General features: G+C 44.2%; 1 protein-coding gene across 3 annotated transcripts in view; it reads left to right on the forward strand.

Moving 5' to 3' along the window:
• Positions 1 to 21180, forward strand: part of TRANK1 (tetratricopeptide repeat and ankyrin repeat containing 1) — a 74332-nt gene that overhangs the window by 44116 nt on the left and 9036 nt on the right. For all 3 annotated transcript variants that reach the window (XM_053263837.1, XM_053263838.1, XM_053263839.1), the window contains 5 exons: positions 871 to 1027; positions 2146 to 2234; positions 5754 to 5857; positions 11028 to 11160; positions 19385 to 19530. In XM_053263837.1, coding sequence (XP_053119812.1) covers positions 871 to 1027; positions 2146 to 2234; positions 5754 to 5857; positions 11028 to 11160; positions 19385 to 19530 — 629 coding nt within the window. The remainder of the gene's footprint in view (positions 1 to 870; positions 1028 to 2145; positions 2235 to 5753; positions 5858 to 11027; positions 11161 to 19384; positions 19531 to 21180) is intronic.

Raw genomic sequence — 21180 nt, forward strand, 5'->3', positions numbered from 1 at the left:
TGCTAGTTGAGACTTTTAGGGGTGGGACTGTTAAGAGTATGAATAAAATATATTGCGAAGAGTTGTAAAGAAGGAAGGAGAATTTCTGGTAGGATTTTGCTAGAAGTAGGTTCTTGGAGACTATGCTGAGTGGAGAGAAGTTCCACAACTCTTAAGTAGTAAATCTCAGTATTCAAAGCTTCAGATCTCGCCTCACTTCACCTATTCTGTTATGAATTTTGTATCTTTTCTCCATCTCCTTAAAAATGAGGGTTCAACTGGTACTTGAATTTTAAATTTGGAAGTGTCTTAAATGGACCTGCCTACCAAGATTTCATTGACATAAGGGCTGAATTTACAGTATGGTTACCTTCTTTCCTGGCCCACTTGAAAAGAGCTGTGGTTGTCAGCTTCATGTTAGAACCTGAAATACAGAATTGTCTTGAACATGGAATACCAGATTTCTTACTGATATCTCAGTCTTCAGAAGAGATTGTTGTACAATAAACAAGCAAAGAATTTCAAAGAGGTAAATTTTGTAAAAAAATGAATGCTTAAATGCCCTTAAAAAAACCCAGACATAAAGGAAATCAGGCCACAAGAAACATAAAATATAAACCAAAGGTCTCACTTCACCCAGCCAACTAATATCAGTTATTAGATTAATAACTAATCTAATTAATAATATTAGATTATTAATAATCTAATATCAGGTTAGATTATTTTTAATAGTACTATATATTCTATGTTTTGAGAGAAATCGGTGAAGATGAGAGATATAAATCAAATTACTGATTTGTGAAACATCAGTCAAAACACATTTAAATGTAGGATTACTTTTTGTCATAGTCCCTGCACATATCACACATCCTTGAATCACTCTATTCCTAGATGCTGAATGGAGAGCTAAAGCAATTATATACTGCTATTACAAGAGCCAGGGTCAATCTGTGGATCTTTGATGAAAACAGTGACAGGCGCGCTCCAGCATTTCACTATTTCATCAAGCAAAAACTGGTTCAGGTTGTCAAAACAGATGATAATAAAGGTAAGACTTATATAACACTTCTGTCTCAAACTAGGTAATCCCTGAACATTCTTTCACCTTTGCATAAAATATGCAAGCAGGAGGCTTGGATAGTTTTATACTTAAGCATGAAATGATTAAATCACTTCAGGTTTTTCATTGCATGCGTTTTAAGAAATTTCTGTTGGCGTTAGGGCTAGTTTAATGACCTTAAAAGGATCTGCACCTCTCATTTCTTGTTACCTTTCTATACATACAGGAAAGCCATAAAACCAACTGAAGAATACCTGCTGCGTTAGTGAGATTTGAACCTACTAGGAAAGCATTGGCTAACATCATTGATTTGCATAGGAAAAATGAAGCGTTTGCATTCCTGGTTGGAAGCAAAGCTTTGCCAGAGGATCATTTTGAGCAAGGAGCGAGGGGCTGGTGAACTAGGTCCCATTTACCAGCCCCAAAGTGGCTTGCCAGAAAGTCCCATTTAGCCAACCACAGCGCCCTCCACATTGCCCTTTTTGCCTCTTGGAAACAGATTGTCAGTTGATCACCACTAACTTACATCACTAACTTACACTCTGCTATTGTCTATTCAAATACTTCAGTAAGCCTATATAACACATTGCAGTACTCCAAGGGCTTCCAAATTAGGTTAGATTGTGCAGTACAATATATGGAACTGCCTTGTACTAAGACCAGCAGTCCTCCTAAGTTGGGATTGTCTAGAAGTGGCTAGCCAGGGGTCTTTCCCAGCCCTTCCTGGAGATGTTGGGAATTGACCCTGGGACTTCCTACATGCAAAGCAAGTGCTCTCCCATTGACCTGTGGACCTGTCCCTCAGTATTACGTTGAAAGCTGCTTCCACACAAACCTCACTGAGATATAGATGCATTTTGTAAAAGCCAAGGTTGGTTTCTAGACCCTGAAGTTGATAAGAATAGGGAAGATCCAGTTCTACCCTTGCTCGCTCTCTCAATTTCTAGAAGAGGTTTGGGCATCATATCACATGCCAGAATAATATATGCAAGAATTAAGTGTGATTGAAAGACAGCTTGTGATGTCACGAAGCTAACTCCTGGGTTTTGAGCTTTTCTCGCAAGTATAATAAAACAAAACTGTTGTTTCATATTTTTCACGTGTAGTCTTGGATGATAGCATGTTTGTTAAAACATCAACTTCAGAAGAATGGATTGCACGAGGAGAATATTATGCTAAGCACCAGTGTTGGAAGGTAAATTCACAGACTTGCCTGAAAACTTTGGGAGTGGGGAGATGGAAGGAATCACATTTGCTCTGCTCTAACAAAACCTCTGAGTTTGGATCACTTTGCTAAAAAAAATCCTAGGCAGTCTATGTTTTTAAAGTAAAGCACAATGATCCTGAACCGTTCCTTAGGATTATAATTGTTACTCTTCTTAACTACTTCAAGGATCAACATTCTAGTGAAGTTCAGTAAAATCATTGTGAAAATTACGTCAAACCATGAGCCACGTGGATGGAGACTGGAGCTGCAGCTGTATTTAAAAAAGAGGAGATGGAAGAAAAACTTCTTCAGTGTCCTTTCCTCTCTGCTGACTGTTCCATTGATACCAGTTAATCACAGTTCCTATTCTAACTAGCTTTTGAAATTAGAGTTTGGAGCTGGTTTCCAGAGTGTGTTGGTTAAAACACCAGTTATCTTCAGGTGACACCAGTATTTTCACCTGAAGCATTTCCAGATGGGGCTTTTAGCTTGTAATGGAGGCTGTGTGTTTGCACATCGGCTGGATTTGTACCAAAGTCCATGTGAGATATTGAGGAGCACTTAACACACGGTTTGGGTTTTTCATTGTGCATTAGAACCTAGCCTGATTTATGTCTGGGATTTTAAAATCAACTTTTTGCGTCGGTGTTTTTTTGGGGAGGGGGCAAATTTGAACGTGTAGTAAAGCCTCACAATAAACCCGCCTGCTATCTGCAAAAGCTCCTGTAGTTGTAGTCTTCATATTTCTTCCCCAACCTCATGAGTAGAAACTAGGGATGTGCATGAACCGGTCTGCAGGCCATGTTAGAGGCCTGCGAGCCGGTTTGCAAGTGGCCTGGTCCGGTGGTTCGACGCCGGGCGGGGGTGGCTCTTTAAGGGCGGGGTGTTGTACTTACCCCTCCCGCCGCTTTTCCCCCTCCGGCGCTCCATTTTTCAGTGCAAATTTCAGGGCGGCCGCATTCCTCCCTGCCGCCCCTGCCCCCTTGTTGACTGGTAAAAGCGGAAGTAACTTCCGCGCATGCACCCACCGCTGACATGCACTGCACATGTTACACGTTGCATGCACACAAGTTACTTCCGCTTTTACCAGTCAACAAGGGGGCAAGGGCGGCAGGGAGGAATGCTTCCGCCCCGAAATTTGCACTGAAAAATGGAGCGCCAGAGGGGGGAAAGCGGCGGGAGGGGTAACTATAACCCCCCCACCCTTAAAGAGCGCCCCCCCCACCGCGTCGGACCACACCTCCGTGGTCCGTGCACATCCCTAGTAGAAACATCTAACTTCTGCTTGCCATTAGTCAATGGTAAAAGCACAGCATAGGTTTTCTTGTGAGTTGATGATGCATATAGGCCTATATGCCAACCTGTGCTTCCCTTATTAAAACTCCCTTGGTGCCCCCCCTTCCTCCCCAGTGTAACTCAAAGGCCTTTTTTGTTATTGGTACAGTGTCACTCAGTGAGATGTGTTCAGCAAATAGATCAGTATTTATGAATTTTGTTGCACATAGTGAAAAAGCACAGTTTGTTTCTGACACTTTGGTGCATTAGAATATACTTGAATTGACACACTTCAAAAAGTGTCTAAAAGTTGCAAAGTCTGAATTCATCACTATATTTTTGTTTTTTTGTTTTTACCCAGTAATCAAACAATATATAATGTTCCTATCTTGCTGTTGACACCCATCCACCCTATTTCAATATTTGATGAGCTACTTTCTATGAAGACTTTTCAGATGCTTTTCAGACGGCTGCATAAACACACAGGGTTGCATCCAAATCCTGCATGTGGATGAACCTGCCACAGAAGGGCTATGTTACACCTCATGCTAGAGCTTTGTAGGAGAAACGTAAAAGTATAAATTCAAATATGTTTGTCTTGCACAAACAGAAATATGAAAATGCTGTGGAATGCATCCATTATAGCACTACATGAACTCTTGCACATGCTCTCGTGGACGCATTTTTGGGATGGTGCTAGCAGATTTTTTTTCTTCCACTTGTTTAAACTGAACTCATTGTCTTCTATCTATCTGTCTTCTATCTATTTATTTCTCTAAGATGTATGCGTGGCAACTCTCGTGAGAATTCGCAAGCAGCTGCCAATTAGCCATGGGGACGGGGGAGAAAATGGCGATGGCGTCCAGCAGAGAGGAGGGTGCAGCCTCCCTCTTCGGCCTGCCTGCCAGCCAAAAGGCAGGCGCTCCGGCAGTGGGGAGAAGACGATGGCGGTGGGTGGGCAGCAGAGAGGGCGGCTCAGCCTCCCTCTCCGGCCCGACTGCTGGCCACAAGGCAGGAGCACCAGGGTAGGAGCGCCGGTGGGTGGGACAACGGGCATGGGGGAATGGGTGAGAACTAGAGGCGCAGATGTGATGCACCCAGCCCAGCTAGTTCATTATAATTCTTCACATGTACCCCAACCACTTGAGCTGGAGTTCAAGCCATGATTATTTCAAAGTACTGGAAGACATTGAGGATTTCATTGATGCTACTTCTCTATGGCAGAAGCTACTTGATGCTTATTAGTTAAGTTGACTTTACTGAGAAACCTTTTGGTATAAAACTAGTTCTAATGCTAGTCACTTATTTGAAGCTACCCAGTGGCTGCATTTGGTTTGGGCTTAAGGCTCCCTGGACTTCGGATTGCTAACTGATAAGGAAAATGGCCTAACCTGCTCATGTTTCTTCATTTTCATCTGCAGAAATCACCTGCTTACACTTCTCATGACATGGACACATTAGAATAATCAAGGGATTGGAGCACTTTCCTATGTAGAAAGGCATTTGCAATGTTTTAGTTTTAGAAAAAGGACAACTAAGGGAGGGATTATAAAATTATGCATGATGTGGAGAAAGTGGGTAGAGACACTTTTTCCTTCCCTCCTCAAATACTGGACCTTGGGAGCTGGGCCGTGTTATCCAATAAAATTGATTTTCAGAAGATTCAAGATAGACAAAACAGTTTAACGTATGAAATTTCACTGCCACATGATGCGATCGCCACTAGCTTTAAAGGGATTAGGCAATTCATGGAAGATCAATAGTTGTTAGCCATGATAGCTAAAGAGAACCTCCATATTCAGAGTCAGTATGGAGGGAAGGGCTATTGCAGGGCTGCAGGAGTTCAGCCCTCCAGTGGCTTTTAGACTACGATTCCCATTATCCCCAGGCAAAGTGGCCAGTGGTCAGGGATGATGGGAGTTGCAATCCAACATCTGTAGGAGGGCTGAAGTTGTGCTATTGCCTTCATGCCTACTTGTGGGCTTCCAGAAGTGCTTGACTGGTCACTGTGGGAACCAGGGATGCTGAAATATATGGATCTTTTGTCAGGTACAGCAAGACTCTTTCTTAAGGGATTAGCATTTTTACTTTGAGGGTTACTGTTAAAGGCATATGATTAGTAGAAAGTAAAAAAGTTGGCAATCCCGCCTCGTCCACCATTCTAATCACTAGGTAATGTTGTTTTTCTATTATATTTTTCAGTGCTGTGTATATGGTGTTATCTTTTTTCAGGTGGCAGCTAAATGCTATCAGAAGGGTGGAGCAATTGAGAAGGAAAAGCTGGCCTTGGCGCATGATGCTGTGCTTAAAGTTCAGTCAAAGAAAAGCAATCCCAGGTAAATGCTTTTGAAAACTATCTGCAAGATTTTATATAAAAATCTGACTCTGCATTTGTCCCCTATAGCTTGGTGTTTGGGGTGGGGAGCAGGCTTTAGGTTTGAAAGAGCCATTTTTTCTGTTGGTGATAGTGGCGGTGTTAATCTTTGTTAGTCGCCCCATAACACATTGTTCTCTGGACGGCTCATAACAGTAACAAGACAAACAAATTACAACATAAAGTAGACAATACAAAATACAATTTAAAACATTAAATAATAATTTTAAAAAATTAATGTTTTCGTCAGAGCCCTTGGATCGACCAGCGGAAGTATAAATTGTAGCTTGTGGGGACAGAACCAATTAAAATTGGATTGCAAGCCCTCTTTGAACAGGAAACCATTTTTTCCCCCCAAACTTGCTGCTGTGTGTAAACCACTTTGAGAACATTTTTAGTTCGAGTGGTAAATAATACTAATTATCTGCTGCACCTTATAAGCCAAATGTGGAGTGATCTGCCTGTATTGGTGTGGAATTCAATCCAAATTACTATAGATCAGATTCTAGCATCAACTCCTAAACATAGTATATACACTACAATCCTATGTATATTTCACCAAAGTAAAGGCAGCAGTTTTACTGTTGAATAGGGATGTGCAAAACGTTTTGAGCTCGGAACATACTGAGCTTGGAATAGGCCATTTCGAGTGTTCTGAGCTTAAAATAAATCACCCTTCAAATGAAGAGCTCGGAACAGAATGACCTCATTTGAGTTGGAACATTTTGAGAGTTCCAAGCATCATTTCGGAGAATTCTTTTTCCGGGGAGTGTTGGTCTCCCAATTGGGGTCAGTGGATAAACCAGGCCTCCGCCTTGGACTTAGCACATTGGCCCACCTTGGTGCGTAGACCAGTCCCTCTGAGGCGGGCTGATGTACTAAGACCGGGGTGGAGGCTTGGTCTACCCACCAACCCACAATTGGTGGACCAGCTCTTCCTGGAAAAACAAACCTCCAGAATGGCACTTGAAACACTCGAAATGTCCCCAGTTCGTTTTGTTGGAACAACTGGCTCAACTGGTTGTTCCGACAAAACGTTCTGGGGATATGCATTTCGTTTCAAGTTCGAAATGTAAAATCCATTTTGTTTAATTCCTAATGCTGAAACATAAGCAGATTATACTCTGATGTGCTCAGCCTGTAGATTCTGTACTTTTTAATTCACTTTAGATAGAGACAAAGCTTGCTGCTATGCATATAAACTCAGAAAAGTGGAGCTTACTCATTTCCTTCTTAATTTTGCTTGCTTAAGTGTGATTGGTTTGCTGCCTAATTTTCTTTGCATTAGGAATTGCAAAGTCTGGGTGGCTTGAGTCCACACTGAAGTATGGCTGCATTTTGAGCTAAAATAAGAATCTTATACTTCAGCTTGCAACCCAATCCCATACATGTGTACTCAAAAGGAACTCAGTGGTGTTTATTCTCTCCAGTCGCTGTGTATAGGATTGGAAGAGGCATTCTCAGAAGCAGACTCAGTTCTGTTTGTGTTTAACCAAAAGTAAAACCAGCAGTGTTACTTTTCAAGCATGATTGGAATGCTGTGCTCGGAGACTTGCTTTACCTGTAAATTCTGAACTTTTAATTCCTTTTTAATTAATTTTTAATTTTAATTAATTCCTCCAATTACCAAAAGAATTGACTGGTTTTGTTGGTGGAGAAGGTGGTGGGGGTTAACAGATGGATTTTTGCAAGTGGGGTTTTAATATTAAAAAGAGGAGAAATATTTTTGAGGTGATTTAATAAAGACGATAGAATCAGAAAAAAGTGTTCCTGGAGGGAGAGGATGAGGAATTTTTTTTTAAAAAAAATTGTAGACTTTGCCTTCTGCTCTACGAATGGTTGGTGGCAGTGACTGAACAGCTATGTACACCTTCTCCTCACTCATCTGCTATTACCTGATGCTGGTGCTCCATTTCCTCCTGCTCAGAAGCTGCCACACTGCATTTTACTGTGTTCTGCTTCCCCTCACTCACATATTGTACAAAGCAACTGCATGCTAACCACTGGAGGAACCTGGAGCGAGGACAGAATGGTCTCATCATGTTCAGATTACTCTGCAAGCTACCAGTAGAGTGCAACAGATTGTAGTGACTGCTCCATCCAGGGGCGTAACTACTGTTAGGCAAGGGGAGGCGGCTTCCTGGGGACCCCCACACCTCAAGGGGGCCCCCAGAGGCAAGTCACATGACTGTATATTGTGAAGTGTGTGTGTATCAGTGAGGGACCCATTTTAAAATTTTGTCTCTGGGCCCACTTCAGCCTTGTTATGCCCCTGGCTCCATCCTATAGAAAGCATGTTTTTTTCCTCCCCTCGGGACACCTGTATGTATTTACTTCAGCATGCTGCTGATGTTTCTCTCTCCTATACGTATGTGGCCTAACTTGTCTCAGAGGAACGAACTACAGTGAGACTCCTGCTGAGTAAACATATCAAGAAATGGAGGGAAGAGGAGCAGAGCAAAGCCCCACAATAATTTCTGCCTGTTGGATTCTCATACAGTAAACACTGCTAGTAACAGTATAGTAAACAGATCATATTACAGCAAACATTGTTAGGAGTATGGCTAAATCATTAAGAACTGTCTTGTTGGCAAGCTGGTAGTCCTGTGACTTGATAGGAAGATTCAAATGCAGGGTACAGAACGGAAGTTACTGCTGCATTTCCCTTGAACATAATGTATGAATGCATTATATATGTGCCTAGAACATAATGCATACAGATCTATATGGGAATACACTATACTTGGACTGTATGTGCCTTGAACTAGGAATAGGACTTCAAACATATGCACATGGGTGTACATAGAGAAGCCAGGGAGGGAACTTTGAAACCTTCTGCTCCATCCCCTGAGGGGAATATCTTTCAGTGCCCACACTTCTAGTCTCCCTTTCATATGCAACCAGGGCAGACCCTGCTTAGCTAAGGGGACTTGTCATGCTTTCTACCACAAGACCAGCATGAGCCTTCATGAAGTCAGTACATTGTCTACTGATAAAGTCCCCCGGCCAGGAGAACTCTCGGATGAGAGAGGCCAGCTTCTGACGACAATCTGGTGGTAAGGAGACCGATGGGCAGTGGGTATCAAACAGAGCGCCCAGATGTTGGATACCTGCTGTCCATTGGTCTCCTTACCACCAGATTGTTGTCAGAAGCTAGCCTCTCTCATTGGTCCTCTTCTTCACACGACCTTGGCAGACCTCATGGTGCTGGCTCAGATACTAGGGTCCATGATCTCATGCCTGGAGTACACCCTGTGGACTCGTTGGCACTCCCGCCCGCTTCAGTGGCTCCTCCTTCCCTTCCAGGAGGACATCATGGCCTGCACACACAAGTATATTCCCTTGCCACCAGAGGTCCGTCATTCTCTTCGGTGGTGGCTGTTGCCTGCCATGTTGAAAGGTCTCCCTCTCACTATCCCTCACCAGATGATAGGTCACCACAGATGCCAGTCTGTCCGGCTGGGGGGGACCATTGCAGCGGCCAGTATGCGCAGGGAGTGTGGTCTACAGAGGAGAGTCAACACAATATCAATTGGTGCTGCAGGCGGTCCAGCTGGCTCTGCTTCAATTTCGCCCTCTGGTCTGTCATACCCATGTCCTTGTGTGTACGGACAATGTAACTGCCAAATCTCATATCAACAGGCAGGGAGGCACCCGGTCCCGAACACTCATGGCAGAGGCTGACAGGCTCTTCCTGTGGGCAGAAAGTCACCTATCCTCCATAGTGGCAGAACATCTTCAGGGCACGTCAAATGTTCAGGCCCAGTTGACAGTCGATAGATCCAGCAGAATGGTCTCTGCATCCCGAAGTGTTACGTCAGGTGGTGCATCGCTTTGGCCATCCACTAGTGGACCTGTTTGCCTCACCACACAATCATCTCCTCCCAGGTTCTTCTCCCCTCAAGCGGCAGCGACAGACGCCCTGGTCTCGCCTTGGCCTCTGGGTCTTCTAGAGAAGGCAGAACTGATACTCATTGCCCTGTTCTGCCCTCGGAGGCCCCGGTTCTCTGATCTTCTAGAGCTCGCCGTCTCTCCTCCAGGGCATCTTCCCGTTTGGCTGGATATTCTGCTCTAAGGTCCGCTCCAGCACCCAGAGCCTCACTGGCTCCATCCTAGTTGCCTGGAGGTTGAACGTGCATTGCTAGCACAGAAGGGTTATTCTTCAGTTCAGAATACTATTCTGCCCTCACGTCGACCATCTACGGCCCCTACATACTGGGCCTCTTGGTCAGCCTGTTTTCTACTGTTCTTTGAGAGCACTTCAGTCCCAGAACTGGGGCTGGGTTGCCTCCTACATAGTAAGCTAGCCACGCCTGCAGTTCTTTCATTGGTCCTGTCTGGAGCATGCTCATTCCGCAGTCCCATACTATGAAGGATGACCTCCTTGGCGGTGAAAAAGAACCCTTCATGGGAAGATCAATGTTTCTTTCCCAGTAAATATCTGAGCGGAAGGTATTAGTGTCTACCACCTAACCAAGTCTTCACCACACTTGCTGCCTGGCTGTTCATGTTCTTGTCCTCACGGATATCTTGTTTGCCTTATTCACTCTCTGGGACTTCATTCACTCTCCAGGCCCTGATCTGGCAGATAGGATAGGATGAAGGCTTTTACAAATATGATGAATATTTATATTCATCAAAAGGTTCCCAAAGCTATTTACATTGTTATAAATGAATACAATGGCTCCCAATCTAAAAAAGAAACATAAGAAAGACACCAGCAACAACCACTGGAGGGATGCTGTGCTGGGGATGGATAGGACCAGTTGCTCCGCCCCCTGCTAAATAGAGAACCACCACTTCAAATATGTGCCTCTTTTCTCAGTTAACGGGAATTAATTTGCTGCTGCTTTTCCTGCCAAGCAGACTACAAGCCCACAGGACTTGCAGCTCACCCTAGTTTGAGCCCCTTTTGTTAATTGTTTCCCTTTGGGATTATCCTCTACCCTTCTTGCTTTTTGGTTTGGAACTTCTTTCTTTTCTATGAAGAGGTATCGTTCGTATCCTTGCCTATTTTTTTTAATTAGTATATTAAGTTGGGCAATGAAATAAAGTATCTTTGGTCAACATATTGTCTAATTTTTAAAAGTGGTCATCTTTGTATGTTTTTTGTTTCTCGTTTTTTTTAACAGAGAAAAGCAAATTGAATACATGGAACTGGCTAAAACATACCTGGAATGTGGTGAACCAAATCTTGCTGTCAAATGCCTCCTTCTTGCCAAAGAGTACAAGCTTTGTGCAGTGCTCTCTGAAAAAATTGGAAAGGTCGATATATCGTCTTATTTCTACTTTATAAATAGTGGGTGGCAATCTTAATGCCACAATCTATATAATATCTATCCTATCTATATAATTCCCTAAGGCATACTTGTGGCTAATCCTGTGTGTGGCAGCTCTCGCAATATTTCATGAGCAGAAGCACCTCATTGGGCAGTGGGGATTCCATATGCAGACAGGGAGGAAGAGCGTGTGATGGTTAAAGTCGGTTGGAATGCAACTGTTACTGTCAGAAGATGTTCTTGACTGTAGAGGGTAGAGAGAGACAGAGATAATGGGGAGGGCTCTGCGAAGAGAAGGGTTGTGAGGGAGGAAAGAACCCTTCAGGAGAAGGAGGCTGCTGTTGTGTAATTAGATGAGGAAACAAGATCCATTAAGTCAGGAAGGGAGAGAGAAAAAGAGAAAAAGGGATGGGAAGAAAGACAGAGGGGAAGAGCAAGTGGAGGAGAGAGAAAGAGAAAAAAGGGAGGGGAAGAGAGAAAGAAGGAAGGGTGAGGGATGGTCCTGAGGCTGTCAGTGGCCTGCGGGGAATGAGCAGCCATGGCGGCAGCAAGGAAGGGCCCAGTCAACCACTGCTGCTGTTTGGGGCTACTGAGGCCATTGGCGGAAGCAGGCAAGGAACAGGCCCAGGCCTGTTCAGTGGCCTGAGGGGAACGAGCGGCCATGGTGCAGGCAGCAGCAAAGCAGAACCCAGTCAACCACTGCTGCTCCTGCTCATGTGGGGAAGAGTAGGAGTGGGGCTTGGGTGAGAGTGGGGAGGTCTCTGGGGATAGGGGGCTGCAGCTTGGCCAGTAGGCTCCAGCAATGCTGTAGCTGCGACCAAGAGGGGTGGGGGGTGGAGTAAAGGGATGGAGGAGTGACCAAGCGGTTTGAGGGGGATGGAAGCAATGGGATGGAGGAGAGTAGCAGAAGTGTGGCTCAGGTGAGGGTGAAGAGATCTCTGAGGTACGTGGGGCTGTGGCAGGGTGTGAGAGCAGCAATCATGTCTTCATTTCCATGCAGTTAATAGATGAGTACTACCCTTTTCCCAGTTCAGTATGTATCTGGTGCCACAGCAGTAATTGTGTGTTGGAAGCTTGGGGGGGGGGAGAGAGGGAGTAGCATAAAGCATTGTATGTAAGTGAATGGGAGACTTAATTAGGGGGCAGCAAAGGTCTGAGATCTACTAACTTTGTAACCTCACCTGCATGCTACTGTGCATTTAACTATATAGAGAAATATAAGAAATTCCCTTTTACTATAAAACCTTTAATGGGAGCTTATTTACCTCAAATAAATCTAGCAAATAGGGCTATGTACAGGTGAAACTCGGAAAATTAGAATATCGTGCAAAAGTCCATTAATTTCAGTAATGCAAATTAAAAGGTGAAACTGATATATGAGACAGACGCATTACATGCAAAGCGAGATAAGTCAAGCCTTAATTTGTTATAATTGTGATGATCATGGCGTACAGCTCATGAAAACCCCAAATCCACAATCTCAGAAAATTAGAATATTACATGGAACCAAGAAGACAAGGATTGAAGAATAGAACAGTATCGGACCTCTGAAAAGTATAAGCATGCATATGTATTCAGTAATTGGTTTGGGCCCCTTTTGCAGCAATTACTGCCTCAATGCGGCGTGGCATGGATGCTATCAGCCTGTGGCACTGATGAGGTATTATGGAAGACCAGGATGCTTCATTAGCGGCCTTCAGCAATTCTGCATTGTTTGGTCTCATGTCTCTCATCCTTCTCTTGGCAATGCCCCATAGATTCTCTATGGGGTCAGGTCAGGCGAGTTTGCTGGCCAATCAAGCACAGTACACTGTATACTTTTCAGAGGTCCGATATTGTTCTATTCTTCAATCCTTGTCTTCTTGGTTCCATGTAATATTCTAATTTTCTGAGATTGTGGATTTGGGGTTTTCATGAGCTGTACGCCATGATCATCACAATTATAACAAATTAAGGCTTGACTTATCTCGCTTTGCATGTAATGCGTCTGTCTCATATATCAGTTTCACCTTTTAATTTGCATTACTGAAATTAATGGACTTTTGCACGATACTCTAATTTTCCGAGTTTCACCTGTATGTACATCACATAATTGCCTTTATATTGATTATTCTACATAATCAATATTATGTATATTGATTATACATAATATTGATTATGTAGAATAATCAATATAATGTTTATGACTTTTGACATAAAAAGCTGTATATGCAAATTGACTCAATTTGAAATATTTAAATACAGCAAATATTTATATTTATATACAAATATAGTACAATGGATATTTATATACCGATTTTTAACAAAAGTTTCCAAATCGGTTTACATAGAAATAAATAAAATAATGATAATGATGGATCACTATTGCCAAAGATCTCACAATCTAAAAAAGAAACAGAAGGTAGACACCAGCAACAGCCACTGGAGGGGTGCTATGCTGGGGATGGATAAGGCCAATTGCTCTCCCCCGCCAAATAAAGAGATTCACCATTTAAGAAGGTGACTCTTTGCTCAGTTAGAAATATATTGTGCTTGATTTGACAGTGAGCAATTTGAAAATTATATCTGTGTCTGTGTGAGTATGTTTGTAATGACCATTAACACAGACCATTAACACATTCAAGTTCTTCGATGTGGTCTCTGTGCTTTACACGAATGGGCTTTGCACGTAGAGCTCATTGGAATTTGCACATAGAGCTCATTGGAATTATTCCAAGCTAATTTCCTTCCTAATAGCCTATAGGCTTTCATATATTTCATGTCCCAGCCGCCCCGTGCAGGAGTCAGTGTTTTTTCGTTCGTTTGGCCGCTTATGGCCAGCAAGACCACCTTCAAACGCTCTCAAATGCCTAGTGCCTTCTTCAGAACCTGCTGCCCTCCATAAACCCAAGAAAAAACGCAGACTATCTCAGAATGAGGAGGCGCCAACTCAACATTGCTTGGTGCAACTCAACATTGCTTCGTGCCGACTGTTCACCCCCTCAAACACCAGAGCCTCGATACTGAAGAGCCACTTGAAACCCAGGAACTCCTTGATACCGAGGAGACACTTGATGCAAAGATCAATTTCTTGATCAGGAGGAGGATTTTGATCCAGAAAGCTAATCAGACCATGAAACTGCTCCACAGGAGAACCTGGATTATGAAGGCCTCCCAATTGAAGAAGAGGACTTGGAGACACAATTTTAAACATTTTTTCATAGTCGCCCTCACCCAGCCTACTCACGAACCTATGCTAACCATCAGCTGCACGAGGACTCTCACCATATTTATTTATTTATTTATTTATTTGAGACATTTAATATACTGACCACTCTGAAGACTCTTGGCGGTGCACAATAACATGCAAACAGGCAACATTAAAAATTACATTCTAAATTAAAAACTAAAGTTACTACCAAAGAACAGAAAAATAAATTACAGGACAAAAGCCTTGCGAAAAAGAAGTCTTCAATAGCGATTTGAAGATCGGTAAGGAAGAGGCTAGCCAGATCTGTAGGGGGAGAGAGTTCCAGAGGAGCGGGGCAGCAACCAAAAAGGCCCTTTCACGGGTCCTAGAGCCCCGAATATCTCGGAAATCAGGGACCAACAGAAGGGCCATCTGAGATTATCTAACTGGACGGGATGTAACTGGATTTTATTTTATTTTATTTATTTATTTATTTTACATTTATATCCCACTTTTGCTCCAAGGAGCCCAGAGCGGTGTACTACATACTTCAGTTCTCCTCACAACAACCCTGTGAAGTAGGTTAGGCTGAGAGAGAAGTGACTCGCTCAGAGTCACCCAGCTAGTATCATGGCTGAATGGGGATTTGAACTCGGGTCTCCCCGGTCCTAGTCCAGCACTTTAACCACTACACCACACTGGCTCTCACGCTGGATGGGAGAGGCCTTTTGACCTTTCCTACAACTTTTGACCTTTGCTATATTGACCTTTACTAAGCCAACTGGGACAAACAGCCGGCTTATAGGTCTTGCAACACTCTCATACCCTAGAGACCTCAACCTTTCTGATACATCTCAGTGGCGCTATGCCCATACTGAACGCTCCTATCCACCCTCATAATCCCTGCTAGACCAGCAGGACTACTGTGAAACCTACAGAAATTGCCCACGCTCTCCACAACACACAGTCTCGGTTCCTCCTCGTCCTCCTAAGCAGCCTATGCCGCCACCAACATCTGTCCCTCAGCAACCCCAACACCTACCAAAATCTAAGTTTACAGCCATGGCCATAAAAACACCCACACCTTCCAACATCCAGAACAAAGTCCCTCCAGAACCTCATTTCACTCAACAAGCTACTAGGACAGCTGATCCAAACCCATAACAGCCGGACACGCTGCATGCTCAACCCCCTCAAAGCATGGAGTACACCTCAGGTCAAGAGACTGATGAGGATGGTGATGTCCAGTCCTCCATTTCCGAGGCCACATTCTTAGCCTCCCCCCCCGCATCAACCTCATAATGAACTCAAAACCAGGTTTACCTTCAGAGGACTATAAGATCTATGCAGAATACATATCTTCCTTAAACATATCCAAGGCAAACCAGAACCAGACCCATTATTTGACCTGATAGAGGTGGACACAAGATCCCCCATTTCTCTTTCTTTGAATAGGTCTGCTGGGCACAGCCTTCTTCGCTTCCTCAACCTACAAAACACTTGGAAACTTTCTACAGAGGATGACCAAACTAGAAATTTCCTACAATGTCACCCCACACTGAATTTGGTGGTGGTAGAGTCTTCCATATCCAAAACTAGGATTTGTTCCACCTCTGCCGGGACAGAAGTTGGTCACTTTTGGCAGATGCCTCTATTTTATCTCCATGCTGCACTTCAAATTGGCCAACTATAAGGCCTATAACGCCTGCTACAATCATTTCCTCTGGGAGTGCTTAGCCCCCTCATTGGATCACCTAGCTCCAGATAAGGAGAACCTAGCTAAAACCTTCTTCAAAGAGGCAGCACAATTAGTCAAACGAGCTGTATTCCGCCAGACAAAGGTCATGACCACCTCAATAGCAATCCGACACCATGCATGGCTGCATTCTTCTGGCCTTGCCTTTGAGGCTCGATCTCGTATTGAAGACCTCCCCTTTGATGGCAATGCCCTATTTGGAGAAAAGACAGATGAAACACTACAGAAAGTCCAACGCCTTCACAACACTGCTCGCTCCATGAGCTGCCAGGCCTCCACACCTAGACAGCAAAGGCCAACCAGATGGACCTGCATGACAACTCAGAGACCCTCCACGCAATATCATCAGGGTGATTGCTCCTTTCGTACCCCAGGGTTTCAACCCTATGGGAAATGATCTTCATACACTACATAGTGCACCCCGATCAACAAGCCTAGACAACCTGCTGCTTTCTCCAAGAAACAGTGACTCTCCAGGCTAGCGCCAGTGGGGTACCCATCTGTCTCCCTACCTTTCATCATGGGAGGCCATCACATCAGACTTGTGGGTTCTCACAGTCATAAGAATTGGGTACGCACTGGAATTTTCATCTATACCCCCATTCAACCCACCAGTCATTACCAAAGCCACTGCCACTCTAATGGTGGAGGTGGCTTCACTGCTCAACAAACAAGCAATAGAGCTGGTTTGCAATCCCTCATTATAGGGGTTCCACTCTCCATATTTCACTGTTCCCAATCATGACGGAGGCTTCGATCGCATTTTGGATCTACCACAACTCAACCTACAAATGATTTCAAATTATAATTACCTACAAACGATTTCAAATTATCACCATCACAACCATCCTCACCCTCCTGCAAAAGGACACTTGGTTCATCTCGCTAGACCTCAAGGATGCATACTACCACATCACCATCTGTCCGCAACACTGCCCTTTGCGTTTCAAAATTGGAAACACCAGTTCAGAGCTCTCCCCTTCGGCCTAGCATCAGCCCTAAGGGTATATACCAAATGCATTGTGCCAGTGGTGGCCTTCCTACAGGAACAGGGCATCCCGATCTTCCCATTCCTGGACAACTGGCTTTTTGTGGCAGATATGCCTCAAGCCATCCTCCATGCCCTCACCACTATGACCACCCTCCTGAACAATTTAGGCCTACTAATCAACTATGAAAAATCCAAACTGGTATCCAGCAAGTGCAGAGTTCCTGAGTCTCCTATTTGACTCTACCCAGGCCATGCTCTATCTACCAGAATGCAGAATCAAATCACTTCTAGCACTGACAACCCAGGTGCTCCATCATTGTCGTCACAGGGCCCGGGTCATCTAACAGCTGTTAGGGTTGTATGACACATGTTCTCCAACACGTCCGCCTTTGTCCCAGAATCATTCAAAGTTGGTTCCTACACAACTTCCAGCCCCACACGGACTCTCAACCCTGTTGGCTCACAGTACCTGCTGTGGTCGGTCAATCGCTTCTTTGATGGACAGATATTTCCAATCTTTTCTGTGGTTGCTCCATTTCATCCTCCGTAGCCATGTCACGTCCTCACCACAGATGCCTCAGAGACTGGCGGGGGGGGCCCACACCTGGGGTCTCTCCATTCAGGGCCTCTGGAACACAGAAGAGCATATGTACCACATAAATTATCTAGAACTTTTGGCAGTCTTCAAAGCCCTCAGAAGCTTCTTCCCACTCTTACACCATTCTGTAGTAACCATGCAGATTGACAACACTGCTGCAAAAGCCTACCTAAACAAACAAGGTGGCACAAGCTCGCTTAGTCTACAACGAGTTCTCTCCACTGCCAAGAAACCTGCAACAATAAAGTCATACCAACATAAATGGAAATGCTTCCTTTCCTTTCTTGAATCCAAGCACATCGATCCCAAGGAGGTCTCTACTGAACACGTTTGTACTTGCCTTCTTTCCTTAAAAGAAACAGGCCTCAAGCTCTCCTCTCTAAGGGTCCACCTAGTGACTGTAGTGGCATATTCGCCACCCTCCTCCATGTCCTCCTTCAAGAACCCTGTAATCAACAACTTCCTCAAGGATTTAACTCACCTGTACCCTGATGTCCCCGTCATGTCTCCACCCTGGGATCTTTCTCTAGTACTTACCAGTCTCATGAGACATCCCTTCAAACCCTTGCAGACAAGCTCTCTGGACCTCTTCTCCTGCAAGGTAGCCTTCTTAGTGGCTGTAAAATCTGCTAGATGGGTGAGCAAACTATGAGCCCCATGCGTGGACTCTCTTTATCTCATCTTTCACAATGACAAAGTGGTGCTCCATCCCAACATCACCTTTTTACCCAAAGTCATCTCCTCTTTTCATCGATCTCAACCACCTACCTTGCCAGTCTTCTTCCCCAATCCTGTGGACAATGCACAAAGGCAGCTTCCTGCACTCAATGTCCGCCAGGCTCTTGCTTTTTATGTTCACTGCACCTCTGCCCTATGTTCCACCCAGTCTCTCTTTGTTACACCTTCTGGCCCCAACAAGGGTGGCCAAGCTTCTGCCCAATCCATCTCCAGCTAGATAGTCAAAATTATAACCTTATGCTATCAACTCGCCAAGACGGACTTACCTGCTCCCATAAAGCTCACTCCACTAGAGCGGTGTTGACCTCTACAGTATTCAACAGAGCAGTTCCGATTGAGGTCATCTGCCAAGGAAGAACCTAGGCATCTCCGCACTCCTTCATTCAACACTACGTGCTAGGTGTGTCCTCCTGCAGAGATGCAGTTTTTGGCATGGCAGTCCTACAATCACTCTTCGCCTGAACTTCCATCTCCAGGTAAGATCTGGGCATGGGTGCAGCTTGCTATGCCCCCATTCCTGTAAAGCACAGAGATCACGTTGAAGAACATCTGGTTGCTAACCTGTAACTTGGGTTCTTCTAGTGGTCATCTGTGCTCTTACACGCCCATCCAACCTGCCCTCTTAGTTCTCTAGGCTGTCAGACTCAAAGACTGAAGGAGGGAGGTCATGATGTCACCAGAAAGGGGAGGGGCTACCACCTATTAGGAACGAAATTAGCTTGGAATAACTCCAAGGTCTCTGCACAGACACAAAGCCCATTCGTGTAAGAGCACAGATGACAGCTAGAAGAACCCAAGTTACAGGTGAGCAACCTGACATCATAAATCAATGGTGCAGTTATCAAGTAATGAACTTTCATATGTGAACTAGCCCATAGGGAAATAAATCCTATTTATTTTCTATTGTCATTAATTATGCATTTGAGGTATACGATAGTAATACATAATAATTGTACAGGTGAAAGAGGCTGCATGTTACTATAGAAGAGGCCAGTGCTACAAAGATGCATACAGATGTTTTGAACAGATCCAGGAGTTTGATCTAGCACTTAAAATGTGTTGCCATGAGGAACTGTATGAAGAAGCAGCAAAAGCTGTAGAAAGGTATGTATTTCAAGAACATGTTAGCAGTGTGCTTTCTTCTTGCAGATTGCTTCCAGAGTGTAGGCAGAGCTGAGGAGTTTTACCTGCTGACAACAGCCAGAGGTGCAGCTACATAATTTTGGACCCTGGCCCTAATGAGTTTAGCCCCTGCAAAATAAGCATTCTACATCACACATACACACAATTCACCACAAACCCACAGGTCTTGGCCAGAATGCATTTGGAGAAAAAAGGACTACACAATCCCCAAAGGATTCATACATCTTCTTGATCATTCACCACAAACAGTTTTGGGCTAGAGTGCATTTGTGCCCCCCACACATATATACACTACATATGCCCCAGTGGATTCACATGTCTTGACCATTCACAAGCTAACTGGGACACAACACTTGTCTCTTGCTCCACAGTTAAAACACAAAACCAACTTGGACATATAATGCATTCGTAAGGGGTGGGGTGGGGATCAAAACCCCAACACATGTCCCTTGCTTCACAGTTCTCATGCAGAGCTTTTGGATCATAAATCAGCTTGAGCATAGTGCATTTCTCTGTGTTTTTTTGAAAAAATGTTTATCCAGATGTAACAGTTAATTCCACTTTTGCTCAATATGAAGTGCTCTATGGATAGAGATAACTTTTTCTGGCAGTTTTACTGCAGAAGGGGAGGATCGACCAATTTCCTTGAAATAAAAAATACAGAATCCTGCCATTATAGACTAAATCACTGTTCCGTTTAAGGCGTGCACACGTGTGTGCACTCACAAGTTTTTGGATGTCCACTCAGTTCATTTTTAATCCCACTCAGGTTGAATCAGGAAGGCCCCATTTTGAATGCATGTGTGCACACACTGCCTTGATACTGCTGCCTAGAACAAAACTCATTACGCACACAGATGAGAAAAAATTAGAGAGACTGTGTGTGCCCAATTAAAGAACTCTAAGCCCAGCCATTCTAGAAATATAAAAGGGACCCTTTTCCCCTCCTTGGTGAAAATCATGGGGCCATCTAAGAGTGGGCACACAGACCTGGGCCCCCAAGTACATGCCTAGCAGCACCCTTGCCAACAGTGCATGTTTAGAGGGACTTAGGGGAGTTATATGTGAGCCCCCATCACATTCATACAGTCCTACCTTCTATATGTGCTTCATTAGTTTGGGTGTCCGCCACTGACACCAGGCATGACAGAACTTTTTAAAGGCTAATGTTTGATTACAAGAAAAGCTCAATGCTTATTGCAACACAAATGTATTGCTAGATGAATGGCAAACTAATGATTTCAGAGACACAAGACATAAGTTATCTGTATCTGTATACTCAAAAAGCAATAAATGGAAGAGAGGCAGCTGGTGATGGCAGCGCCAGGGTGGACACTGAGGCTTAGTGGGAGGCACCTTTAAAAGTCATTACTCTCCATGATGATTGTGCCTGGTAGCCTCTGTGAGCAGCTACGCTCCACCACCATTTCCTCTAACAGGGATTCTTAGATGTTGTTGACTACAACTCCCATAATTCCCAGCCAAAGGCCATTGCAGCTGGGAATGCTGGGAGTTGTAGTCAACAACATCAGGAAATCTCTGTTAGAAGGAACACTGTGCCCCACCCAGTATCCCATGCGAGGCTGCCTCTCCTTCAGAACTAATCTAGTC

This window comes from Hemicordylus capensis, chromosome 6 (assembly GCF_027244095.1).
Source record: "Hemicordylus capensis ecotype Gifberg chromosome 6, rHemCap1.1.pri, whole genome shotgun sequence".
In the NCBI taxonomy this organism is placed as follows: domain Eukaryota; kingdom Metazoa; phylum Chordata; class Lepidosauria; order Squamata; family Cordylidae; genus Hemicordylus; species Hemicordylus capensis.